The sequence below is a fragment of the Hyperolius riggenbachi genome, chromosome 2 (genome assembly GCF_040937935.1).
Source record: "Hyperolius riggenbachi isolate aHypRig1 chromosome 2, aHypRig1.pri, whole genome shotgun sequence".
NCBI classification, from domain to species: domain Eukaryota; kingdom Metazoa; phylum Chordata; class Amphibia; order Anura; family Hyperoliidae; genus Hyperolius; species Hyperolius riggenbachi.
Window position 1 is genome coordinate 50,422,008 of NC_090647.1, and position 13,575 is coordinate 50,435,582.

General features: G+C 48.7%; 1 protein-coding gene across 1 annotated transcript in view; it reads right to left on the reverse strand.

The window, feature by feature from the left end:
- CTSC (cathepsin C) overlaps window positions 1–13,269 on the reverse strand; it is a 29,371-nt gene extending 16,102 nt beyond the window's left edge. The window contains exons 1-3 of the mRNA XM_068266779.1: window positions 13,041–13,269; window positions 4,455–4,600; window positions 2,916–3,073 (exon numbers count right to left, since the gene is read on the reverse strand). Of these exons, the coding sequence (XP_068122880.1) occupies window positions 2,916–3,073; window positions 4,455–4,600; window positions 13,041–13,212 (476 nt within the window). The 5' untranslated portion in view covers window positions 13,213–13,269. The remainder of the gene's footprint in view (window positions 1–2,915; window positions 3,074–4,454; window positions 4,601–13,040) is intronic.
- Window positions 13,270–13,575: the final 306 nt, after the last annotated feature.

A 13,575-nucleotide genomic window follows, 5' to 3' on the forward strand; every position in this document is an offset into this window, starting at 1 on the left:
TGAAGCCTTTTTTTAAGCCTTTAACGTAATCAATGGTATCCCTGCCTCTAAAAAGGAGTCCCCCACATCCACAGAATAAGCTTTTATTTCTCTATGACCCACTCAGTCATAGAATACGCTCCCAGGAAGAGGCAGAGCTGTTCACAGTAACTCAGCCCATTGCCACCTGTTTCTAATTTATGCAACGTGTCAGGCATAGAGATATGAGCCGCTCGCGCATCTATCCCTCTCCATGCACAGTGAGGAAGGAACAGGGAGGGGCACTGTAACACATGCTCATGCAGCTGCATAGAGGGCGATGTCGTTACCCGGAAACACTTGTGGGGTCACGGCCATCTGACCTGGAAGGACATTTTTCTTCAAAGAATTGCAGATGAAGGCAGCAGTGATGCGTTAATATCCTCATTTAACTCGTCTCATTAACATCTACTCACTTTTTATTTTTTTGGCTTCAGATTCTCTTTAATCATACTAGCCTATTTTATCTAGATAAAAAAAAAAAAAAGTCTATACAAGTCTCTCAATGTTTAACAATACGAGACAAAATTAAAATGGCACAATTGCCTGGCTCAAATTAGGATTGTCATTCAATAACCATTATTAAGAGGTTAGTGTTTTGAGGAGAGGTGGTGGATTAACATAGTTAGGATTTATACTTCGTTACCATTCAACCATCTCCAAGTACAAAGTCCAGTTTACACACAAAAAGCCAGCCTAGCAGAAAGGCCAGCGGGATGCACCCACACGTGACAAACTCGCCATCCATTTACACCAATACAGCTAGCCTAGCAGAAAGGCCAGCGGGACGCACCCGCACGTGCCACTCGCCATCCATTTACACCAATACAGCCAGCCTAGCAGAAAGGCCAGCGGGATGCACCCGCACGTGACAAACTCGCCATCCATTTACACCAATACAGCTAGCCTAGCAGAAAGGCAAGCAGGATGCACCCGCACGTGACAAACTCGCCATCCATTTATACCAAGACAGCCAGCCCAGCAGAAAGGCAAGCAGGACGCGCCCACACGTGCCACTCGCCATCCATTTACACCAATACAGCTAGCCTAGCAGAAAGGCCAGCGGGATGCACCCGCACGTGACAAACTCGCCATCCATTTACACCAATACAGCTAGCCTAGCAGAAAGGCAAGCAGGACGCACCCACACGTGACAAACTCGCCATCCATTTACACCAATACAGCTAGCCTAGCAGAAAGGCAAGCAGGACGCACCCACACGTGACAAACTCGCCATCCATTTACACCAATACAGCCAGCCTAGCAGAAAGGCCAGCGGGACGCACCCGCACGTGCCACTCGCCATCCATTTACACCAATACAGCCAGCCTAGCAGAAAGGCCAGCGGGACGCACCCGCACGTGACAAACCAGTCATCCATTTACACCAATACAGCCAGCCTAGCAGAAAGGCCAGCGGGATGCACCCGCACGTGACAAACTCGCCATCCATTTATACCAAGACAGCCAGCCCAGCAGAAAGGCAAGCAGGACGCGCCCACACGTGCCACTCGCCATCCATTTACACCAATACAGCTAGCCTAGCAGAAAGGCCAGCGGGATGCACCCGCACGTGCCACTCGCCATCCATTTACACCAATACAGCCAGCCCAGCAGAAAGACCAGCGGGACGCACCCGCACGTGCCACTCGCCATCCATTTACACCAATACAGCCAGCCCAGCAGAAAGACCAGCGGGACGCACCTGCACGTGACACTCACCATCCATTTACACCAATACAGCCAGCCTAGCAGAAAGGCCAGCGGGACGCACCCGCACGTGCCACTCACCATCCATTTACACCAATACAGCTAGCCTAGCAGAAAGGCCAGCGGGACGCACCTGCACGTGACACTCACCATCCATTTACACCAATACAGCCAGCCTAGCAGAAAGGCCAGCGGGATGCACCCGCACGTGACACTCGCCATCCATTTACACCAATACAGCTAGCCTAGCAGAAAGGCCAGCGGGATGCACCTGCACGTGACACTCGCCATCCATTTACACCAATACAGCCAGCCTAGCAGAAAGGCCAGCGGGACGCACCCGCACGTGACACTCGCCATCCATTTACACCAATACAGCTAGCCTAGCTGAAAGGCCAGCGGGACGCACCTGCACGTGACACTCACCATCCATTTACACCAATACAGCCAGCCTAGCAGAAAAACCAGCGGGACGCACCCGCACGTGCCACTCGCCATCCATTTACACCAATACAGCTAGCCTAGCTGAAAGGCCAGCGGGATGCACCCGCACGTGACACTCACCATCCATTTACACCAATACAGCCAGCCTAGCAGAAAGACCAGCGGGACGCACCCGTACGTGCCACTCGCCATCCATTTACACCAATACAGCTAGCCTAGCAGAAAGGCCAGCGGGATGCACCCGCACGTGCCACTCGCCATCCATTTACACCAATACAGCCAGCCCAGCAGAAAGACCAGCGGGACGCACCCGCACGTGACACTCGCCATCCATTTACACCAATACAGCTAGCCTAGCAGAAAGGCCAGCGGGACGCACCCGCACGTGACACTCGCCATCCATTTACACCAATACAGCCAGCCTAGCAGAAAGGCCAGCGGGACGCACCCGCACGTGACACTCGCCATCCATTTACACCAATACAGCTAGCCTAGCTGAAAGGCCAGCGGGACGCACCTGCACGTGACACTCACCATCCATTTACACCAATACAGCCAGCCTAGCAGAAAAACCAGCGGGACGCACCCGTACGTGACAAACTCGCCATCCATTTATACCAAGACAGCCAGCCCAGCAGAAAGGCAAGCAGGACGCGCCCACACGTGACAAACCAGTCATCCATTTACACCAATACAGCCAGCCAAGCAGAAAGGCCAGAGAGATGCACACGTGGCAGGACTCACCCTTTGCTGAGGAATGGTTCTTCATGCACCTTCTTCCCAGAAGATTTTGAGACTTTCTTCCCTACAAAGCAAGCCCAGTTGTGGCCCAGCACATCGTGCACATAGCCCGGGAATGTTTCGTGGCAGTAGCTGGTGACGTTTGAGCCTTGCTGTTCATACTGGAAGAAAAAAAAAAAAAAAAAAAAAAACACGCTTTAGGGAAAATAACTTCATGAATAAACCTGTTCCCTTGCCCCCACAAGATTCTTTAATAAATGATTTAGTCACTGTTTCACCATAGTAAATTTTTTCCTCTCCCGACACTCATCACAGCTGGCCACTTCCTTAGCCCTGTCAGGTGCAGCTCTTCAGAATGTTTGAAAATTCCGTACCCAGTGAGAATAATGCCTCGTGTCCCAAGGGGGGGGGGAGGGGGGGGGGGGGTGTTAGGTTGGGGAAGAGAAGGCAGACAAAGTTTCTGTTGCTAAAACTTGGATAATTAACCTGAATAATGTTCTGCATTCTATATGTCACTCCAATAGTAGTAAAAAAAAAAATAAAAAAAAAAATTCCAGACATAGGAAAAATTCCTACCAAATGCTGATCATGGATACTTATCTTGCTTTTATGTGCATCAGCAAAAGTAGTATAGCCTGCATCAGCACATGCAATTACAAAGCTATATCTCAATCACATGACTCCTTCAGATTAGATCAGCAGTACTCTCTATTACCTCTCCCAGGCTAATGGCATTTCCTTTTACTGTCTGAGTAACCTGAACCTTTCTCTCTGTACTGAGGGTGTATAGCCAAATTTGGAGGCTTGGTGCAAGCAGGAGGGGTTTTCTTACCTGCTCTTTCCTGAGCCAAGCAAGCTATAGCAGCTTGTTAGAATAAGAGTTTGAACCACATAGCCTTAGGGCTGGTTCAGACGGACGTCTGCGTGGCGTCGCGTCTGGGGGCGTTGCGGCGGCTGCGCGGTCAGGCTTTCAGTAGCCTTCGGTCGCGTCGTGATGCGGTCGCGGTTTTTTCTTCCCCTAGGGGAACATTAGCAGTCGCGGTTGGCCGCTCCCTGGAAGCAACATGTCGCTTCCAGGGGCAGCCCGAACGCTCGCGAAAATCGGGACCCGAACGCCGCAAAAGCTCGATGTAAACGCTCCCATTCACTTGAATGGGAGCGTTTACCGCGACGTTCCGAACGCTTGCGGTAAACGCTCCGCAAGCGTCCGTCTGAACCAGCCCATAGAGTGGTTTACATAACTGTTCTTTAGATTAGATACTGAACATTTAAATCAGTTTTCTCCTGGTGGATTCGAAGCGCCAGAGATGCAGCCACTAGTAAATGATCTATAGGCAGTAGCAGTGTTGGGTAGAGTCTTGCCCATGGTCTCTTTACTGAACAGGCAGGGCAGAGATTTGAACCCTGGTCTCCTGTGTCACAGGCAGAGCCCTTACCCATTATACTATGCAGCCACTCTAGGTACGCTTAGAGATTGCCTGACTGTTAATTCATAACATTTACTTTTCAAGCAGCACACGGGACACTCACAACTTTACCTACCCTAAAAAATGCAAACCACTTGACGTTGTTAATGACGACCTCGAAGCCCTGATTGTAGATGATGGTGACGAAGCCCAGGTTCCCAAACTCATCCTCAGCGATGCTCAATTCCCTGATAATCACTGTGATTTTCCTCTCCACTGGACCTAAGAATGCAAAGCAATACACGTGAGCAGCGGTTACCAGTCAGAGCACAGAGTGTGCAGTGCAGGCCAGCGGAGGGGCCATCCATTAATTTCAAGACAGGGGAAGATATAGAAAGAAAACAGCTCACGCTTAAAGTGAACCTTCAGACTAACAATCTACTCTGCAGCACTGAAAAGGCTTGGTATTTAACAGTTTCACAGCATTAGAACTTGTTTTTCTTACCCAAGCCTCATTTGTAGCTGCACGGAAGAAAACTGCCCTGGCATTTTTCCCCTGATGCTGTGCAAAGCATGATGGGATTTCTAATGTTCTTCTGCTGTTTTGGTGCAAATTTTTTTTAAACTTTTTTTTTGAATTTGCGTTTTGAAGCCTAGTGCACGCAGCTGGGAGGGGTTATCAGGACACAGGACAGTTGGAACTGTCTCATGCTCCGTCACCTCCTTTCAACCAAAAAGATGGCTGCCCCCATGAAATCACAAACATTTGCCTGTTCTTTTGAAACCTGGTGAGTAAGAGATTATATTACCTATTAATTAACATAACAAATGTAACTTAATGACAGTATGTTTGTTTAGGCTGAAGTTCCCCTTTAAAGGAGAACTGAAGCAAGAGGGATATGGAGGCTGCCATATTTATTTCCATTTAAGCAATACCAGTTGCCTGGCAGCCCTGCTGATCCTTTGCCAATAAATGCCTTTAGCCATAGACCCTGAACAAGCATGCAGCAGAACAGGCGTTTATGACGTTGTCAGATCTGACAGGATTAGATTTGGGAATCGGCCCAGTGATGCTTCATCTCCCCTTCCCACAAACCACCCCCCAAACGTAGAAGTTACCACCCCATCCCGGTGCCGTTCTACTTTACCTGTCTGGTGTCCTCCACACATGCTCACCCCACATGCACGTCATGTGGAAGAAGAGTTCGGAATGGGGTGGGTGGATGTGACAGGCAGCTGGGCGTTTCCTTCGAATTTGTGTTTATTGCACAGTTACCGCCGTGCATCCGAGAGAGCACGTTGGTCCGAGATTTTCCAGCATGCCCGATCAATACATACAGTCAATTTCGGCCTGGAATTGGTCGCATTGTCCATTGGGTTTGCTCTTGAAAGCACCGATTTTCATTAAATTTGATAATTATCGAATCTAATGGTTGATCAGCTGCCAAGTCTACAGATATATGGCCACCTTAAAGAGAACCCGAGGTGTGTTTAAAGAATGTTATCTGCATACAGAGGCTGGATCTGCCTATACAGCCCAGCCTCTATTGCTATCCCAAACCCCACTAAGGTCCCCCTGCACTCTGCAATCCCTCATAAATCACAGCCGTGCTGTGAGGTTGTGTTTACATCTGTAGTGTCAGTCTCAGCTGCTCCCCCGCCTCCTGCATAGCTCTGGTCCCTGCCCCCGTCCCTTCCCTCCAATCAGCAGGGAGGGAAGGGATGCAGGCGGGGACTGGAGTTCTGCAGGAGGCGGGGAGAGCAGCAGACTGACACTATAGAGATAAACACAGCCAGCTCTGACAAGCTGTTTGTCAGCAGCGTGGCTGTGATTTATGAGGGATTGCAGAGTGCAGGGGGACCTTAGGGGGGTTTGGGATAGCAACAGAGGCTGGGCTGTATAGGCAGATCCAGCCTCTGTATGCAGATAATATTCTTCAAACCCACCTCGGGTTCTCTTTAAAGGGACACTTAAGTCAAACAAAAAAAAAAAATTCGTTTTACTCACCTAGGGCTTCCAATAGCCCCCTGCAGCTGTCTGGTGCCCTCGCCGTCTCCCTCTGATCCTCCTGGCCCCGCCGGCAGCCACTTCCTGTTTCGGTGACAGGCGCTGACAGGCTGGGGACGCGAGTGATTCTTCGCGTTCCTGGCCACAATAGCGCCATCTATGCTGCTATTACATATATCATATACCATATAGCAGCATAGCGGGTGCTAGTGTGTCTGGGAACGCAAAGAATCACTCGCGCCCCCAGCCTGTCAGCTCCTGTCACCGAAACAGGAAGTGGCTGCCGGCGGGGCCAGGAGGATCGGAGGGAGGCGGCGAGGGCACTGGACAGCTGCAGGGGGCTATTGGAAGCCCCAGGTGAGTAAAACTCATTTTTTTTTGTTTGACTTAAGTGTCCCTTTAAGGCCATGTTCACATTGCGTTCCGTTTGCATGTGCCTCTTTTTTGAGGAGCCCCCCCCCCCCGATTCTTGGCACTTAGGTGGGCGATTAGTTTGTGCTTAGCGGTTTTCTAAACATTTTCTCCTGAGTGGTTTATAATTCACTCCCTGACGCAAGTCAGGAAGTGAACTCTTTGACCCGGAAATTATAGTATTTTTAAAAACATGCGGTTTTGTACGTGTTCGCCGATTTTACGATAACTTCCATCGACGCGGAATCGCCCCGAAAATGGAACGCGCACCACTTTCCTAGACACTCTGCAAACGAACCGCGCTGATATAAACTTTCTCATAGACATTCATTGCCCATGTGGTCGGGGCGTTTTTAAAAACCGCAGGCGGGCGGAAAAAAACCCCGAATACGCCTGCCACATATGGCATTATGTGTACCACACAACAAGTTGAAACAACAGCTCGATCAATATCTGCTAGAATACCACGGCAACATGTGATCAGCTGACTTGCCCCATTTTATTTAGATGTGGTAAACTAGTAGAGCCAGTTCCCCATACGCTCGTATGCAAACAGGCTCAGCGCTGGCAGACACGTGACATGCTTGCACAATGTGAGTCTACAGTGATGTTTTCTGTTACAGGAACTGAAATGTTCCAACCAAGCTTTACTACACAGCACAAACCTACTGATATCCATTTCATATCGTGTATCAGAGAGCGACATTCAGCTCGTCAGCGAGCCTGAAAGAGAAAGTACAAAGTAGCACGGAGGCCCTGGCCAGATTTCGGTACTGCCCACTAAAAGGAGAGCCAGGATAGATATGGGAGATGACAGTCCAGATTAGTTATGCAAAACACAACAGGGAAAAATTCTGCCTACTTCATGGTCTTTTTCTACTGCAAAATCTGCAGGCAGGACTTGTGAGGCAGATGTTACAAAGTTACTGGTAATTTTGTATTTTGCGTAATTTTGTATTTCGCCAATACATTTTTTGCAAATGTATCCAAGTGCAGGGGGTCACTGGCAATCCAGTGGGTCACAGAGCCGAGGGGGACACAGGGCTCTGAGGGGGAGACTGGCAATGTACTAGATCGCAGGGGGGGGGGGGGAACACACACACACACTGGCAATGCAGAGGCTCTCAGGACGGGGGGGGGGGGGGGGGGTAGCAAAGGCAATGCTGCAGGTCTCAGGACTGAGGAGGCGGGGCACTGGCAAGGGGGGGTGGGGACAGGGCTCTGTAGGGGAGACCGGCAATGCAGAGGGTCTCAGGGCCGAGGGGCACTGGTAATGCAGGGAGTCACAGGGCTGAGGGGGAACCAGCAATGCGGTGTGGGGGTGAGGCGCCACAGGGCCAAGGGGGACCCTGGCAACCGATCTGATCACAGAGCTGAAGGGGACACCGGCAATGCAGTGGGTCTCAGGGCTGATGGGGACACTGACAATGCAGGGGGTGGGGGTGGCAACAGGGCTCTGATGGGGGACACTGGCAATGCAGGGGGTCTCAGGGCTGAGTGACACTTGCAAAACGAGGGGGGGGGGGAAACTGACAGGACTGAGGGGGTCACTGACAATTAAGAGGGTGGAGACAGGGCTCTGAGGGAGGACACTGGCAATGCAGGGGTCAAAAAGCTCATGAGGGGGTCGTTGGCACTAAAGGGAATCACATGGCTCCTGAGGACATTCCAGATAACACCACCACACTTATGCTGTAACAAGATGAGAGGAGAGGCTCAGCAGTCATGGAGTTGCAGGGACTTTCCCATTAGTGATGTGAAAGTTAAACAATTCCGGTCAAGAAAGTCTATATAAAACAAAGGTGAACCACATCGTAACTGGGCAAGTGACCAAGGAAGGAAGATACCAGGCGTCAGTACATTAAATATGAATAGGTTCTAGAACATAAAAACTTAACGGGACTTTCCAACCAGAGCATAAAGTAACATAACTACAGATAGAGAATAGCAGGAAGTAGACTGCAATTCAGGACAGCTGCAGTGACAACTATTACCCAGAATGCTACAGCAATGGTTACACTCCAATTCCAAACATAAAAGTACATCTGAAGTGAAAAATGTGGAAGCTGCCAGATTTCCTTTTAAACCAGGAGCATGTGCAGCTCTCAAAACTACAGTTGAGTAAAGTCTCCCATGAAGATTTAAGCAGCCCATACACTCAGCCGATTTTCTGGCCGACCGATCGATTGCAAATCGGTTGGCCAATCGACCGATCGACGGCCGATTTCGATGGATTTCCATCGAACTTGCAGGGTGGAAAATTTAGGTCGATCTGATGAGATTGCTTATCAGTTTGCATTGGCCTTAATGGAAATCTGATGGAAAAAAAATGCCATCAGATCGAATTTCAATAGATTTCAAACTGAAATCTATTGGAATTCTATCCTGGTAAAAAATGTTCTAAAAACGCATCAGATAGATAAGAAATGCATCTGATGATCTATCTGCTGCCAATCTGACGAGTGTATGGGCACCTTAAAGAGACTCCGTAACAAAAATTGCATCCTGTTTTTATCATCCTACAAGTTCCAAAAGCTATTCTAATGTGTTCTGGCTTACTGCAGCACGTTCTACTATCACCATCTCTGTAATAAATCAACTTATCTCTCTCTTGTCAGACTTGTCAGCCTGTGTCTGGAAGGCTGCCAAGTTCTTCAGTGTTGTGGTTCTGTGATGCATCTCCCCCCTCCAGGCCTCTCTCTGCACACTGCCTGTGTGTTATTTAGATTATGGCAGGTTCTCTCTGCTCTTATCTTTTACAAGCTGGATAAATCGTCCTCTGAGCTGGCTGGGCTTTCACATACTGAAGAATTACATACAGGCACAGCTGTCTGCACTCTGCAGGAAGAAACAGCCTGATACTTCAGTGGAAGATAGCTGCAGAGGGAAAGAAGCACACAAATGATCTCTTGAGATTAAAAAGGAAGGGTGTATACAGCCTGCTTGTGTATGGATGTATTTTCTATGTGTGGACATGCTGTACATCAACCTACTTCCTGTTTTGGTGGCCATTTTGTTTGTTTATAAACAAACTTTTTAAAACTGTTTTTAACCACTTTTAATGCGGCGGGGAGCGGCGAAATTGTGACAGAGGGTAATAGGAGATGTCCCCTAACGCACTGGTATGTTTACTTTTGTGCGATTTTAACAATACAGATTCTCTTTAAGCCCCCCCCCCCCCCAGAGGGGGGTTAGTCTGGAAGAAGCCCCAGGTATGGCCACTTTTTTCCCCTCTCCAGTTCAGTTGTGCTTTAACAGAGTAAAAGTAGCAGCTGAGATCACAAGGACAATAAAAAGTTGCTTTGTTTCCAGATACCCACTTTAAAAAAAAAAAAAAAAAAAAAAAAAAAAAAAAAAAAAACTTTGGGGTACATACAATCTTTATGGTGGGCATACACGGGCCGATGCGCCCTTATCAATCGAGCCGCTGATGGCTCGATAGACAATTTCCGACAGGTCCGATGACCCGCCGCATCGAAACCCCGCTGTGTACAATAGCTGGGAATCGAGCAGAAGATAAGGAGCGCCCGCAGGGACGCGACGGGGGTCGATCCGGCGGCTAATCGAGCCCTGGGTCGACTCGTGTATGCCCAGCATTAGATTTTCCTCAGCAGGATCCATCATGACTAAGGCCTGGAACACACCAGAGGAGTTTTTCTGAGCGTTTTGAGTTTTTAAATCTGCTGCGAATGTTATCCTATGTGTCTGTGCACACTGGAGCAATGAGGTTTTGTAAAAAAAACCCATAGCATTACAATGAGTTCTGGGTCACCATGAGCTTGCTGGTTAGTCTGTACCTCTTGGATTCACAAGCCCTACTCCATAGAGCCAAATTAATCCATGCCATGCACTGATGAGGATCAAACAATCCGAAACAGTCTGTATGCATGTTGGATTATTATGGCTCTGTACAAATTAACAAGCTAACATCATTGCATTCCAGCGGTTCTGGAGGTGTGTTTAGCTTCTAAGGGTACAATGGTTAATTTGCATATATTCAGCAGTGTTGCTCTGGGAGACATCTCAAGCTCACTCCAACCTGAATTATCGCAAATTATTTCTGTTTTAGGAATGCAAACTTGTTTTTTTTAGCATTACATTGGGAAGAGCTTTTAAAACCTCTAAAAGCTCTTCCCAATGTAATGCTATGGTTTTTTTTTTTTACAAAACCTCATTGCTCCAGTGTGCACAGACACATAGGATAACATTAGCAGCAGATTTAAAAATTCAAAACGCTCAGAAAAACTCCTTTGGTGTGCACCAGGCCTAATAGCTTTCTATCCTCTAAAGTCACATGAGGCTGCTGCCAAAATCACCTTGCCCAAAGTCATTGGTTGATGTGGAAATTTTGAAGTTCCGGTAATGTGGCGCCACTGGTGGGTCTCCTCACCACACCATTTGGCCAGCAGCGTCTGTATAACTATTGCTGCAATACCGCTACCTCAAATAGTCTTATTTTTGACGGCAGTATTTGAAATCTACGCCGTTTGTTTCCGGTTATTCCAGGCAGGGTGTAGATTTCAGATACTCTCTCCAGGGGGACCAGTCTCCGTCTCACTGACAGCTGAGCTCCGTGTGCTGGCCAAGAGCAGTTTTCATTGGCTCCTGACCCCATGAACACTGGGAGCCAATCACAGCACCTTACTGGGGAAAAATAAAGTCTCTGGTCCAGAGACTAACTTCTAAAGATTTGATACTTACCAAGGCTTCCTTCAGCCCCATAAGCTCATATGAGTCCGTCAGCGTCCTACTGTGGTCTTCTGTCCAGCGGCAATCAGACCTGGTAACAGACTCAGTCGGGTCCAGTCTGGGTCTTCTGCACATGCACAGGCCTTCCGCACATGCGTAGTAGACCCATACTGAATTAACTGAGCCAGTTACCAGGGCTGATTGCCAACGAACGGCAGACTGGGAGGACACAGAGGAATAGGTATCAAATCTTTAGAATTGAATGCCTCTGGTTTCCTTTAAAAGGAAGTAGCTGTGGTTCTGTGAGGTTTACTTTTTTCTTAACTCAGCCATACTAGCACCTGTAAAGCCACAGAGGGCTGGAAGAAGGCCCAGGTAATAATACCTCCCCCACCCATGGGTCAAGGATATCTGAGCTATTAAAAATAAATCGAAATACTTATCTAGGGCTTCTTCCAGCTCCTATCTGGCTCAGCACTGCTGTTCGGCTGCCCTCCAGAGTGCCGCTATGCCCTCTGTAAGATCACCAAACCCATCTGGGCTGTAGGCTTCTGAGCAAGCACCGCATGGCAAGAAGCATTCTGCACTTACACAGTTCAAGTCTTTGCTAACTGCACAAGCACAGGACACTCAGCCACAGAAGCACATGAGCAGAAGTCCACCATCCAGCTCGGTCCACAGGTCAGCAATCTTACAGAGATGACAGCTGCACCCTGGATGGCAGCAGAACTGCACCAGTGAACCAGATAGACTTCTGAGCTGGAAGAAGTCCCAGTGGACCTGACCTCTTGCACAGGACAGAAAACAAAAAAAACCCAAAAACAGAAATGCACCCTGTATGTATTTAGAGAGTTTAGCCTGTCCAATTCCCCCTCATCTGTGACTAATCACCACCATAATTTCATCTCTCGGCTGTGTCAGCTCAGGAATCTCCTATGCCACAGCAGCTAATTGGTACACACAATGCTAACCCTATGTCTGCTTCTGTGAAATCAGGAAGTAGACACTGCAAATGTATATCAGCTAACATGTTTTTCTTTAAAGGTTATTATGCTGTTGCTTATCCAGTGGCATAGCTAAGAAGCTGTGGGCCCCAGTGCAAGTTTAGCATTGGGGACCCCCAAGCACTCTATACATAACTGATATAGCACACCAAAAACCAAACAAGGACAACCACAGTGTCAGAGGTGCAAGTAGGGGGATCCCTACTATTCAAATAAGCTATAGAAGTGAATATTATCAGCACAGGACCAATAGAGAGCTAAAACTGTGTTTGAGGGGTGGGTCCCTCTAGCCCAAGGGCCCCGATGCAGTCGCTACCTCTGCACCCTCTATTGTTACTCCACTGTGCTTATCTCTTTTAGAGCATAGAAGTTCTAAGTTCAAGGCCCCTTTAACTTTTTTTCTTCACAGCTCAGAAGTGGAAAGTTGTATTGCTCAGCGTTTTTACCCAACATCCCCAATCATAAAGTGCACACCGATACATAAAGATGCAAAACCATTAAACCAAAACACACAAACTTCCAAAGATGACACTACATGATAGAGGTATAAGGAAGGAGGCCAGCCATGGGGCACACAGGCTATAGAGGAAGCAGTGGTGGCCAGTCTCACCCATGTGATCGCAGTTGATATTGCGGCTGTGGACCCCTCCCTTGCCGGGGCTGACTTGGAACACCCACGTGCCCGCCAGGTCCGGGAAGGAGCAGTTGGCCGGGGTGTCGGCGGCGGTGGGCCCGCTCCATACGGCCAGCAGCAGCACCAGCGCACAGCACACCTTCTCCATCCTCACCGACTGCTGTGCTGATGATCCCTGCGCTGCACGGGGCACGTATATCACATGACCCGCAGGGAGGGGTCACGTGCTCTGAGCGGGTGACGGAGGGAAAGTCCAGGCAGAGGGCGGGCACTGGAAACATCATCATCTTCATTGGTATGGAAACCTGAGATCAGAGCGATGGGGGCGGGGCTAGGACGCGGGTCATGCATATAGTACATAGAGATGATTTTATTATGAGTTTACTTGCCGATAACATGCGGGTTGGAACGGAGCCAAATGTAAAATTTGAAAAGTTGAAAAAACTTGAAAAGGCTGCAGTAGTGTCTGGATCACACCAGCATAGCTCCCAACTGTCCCTATTTTGGAGGG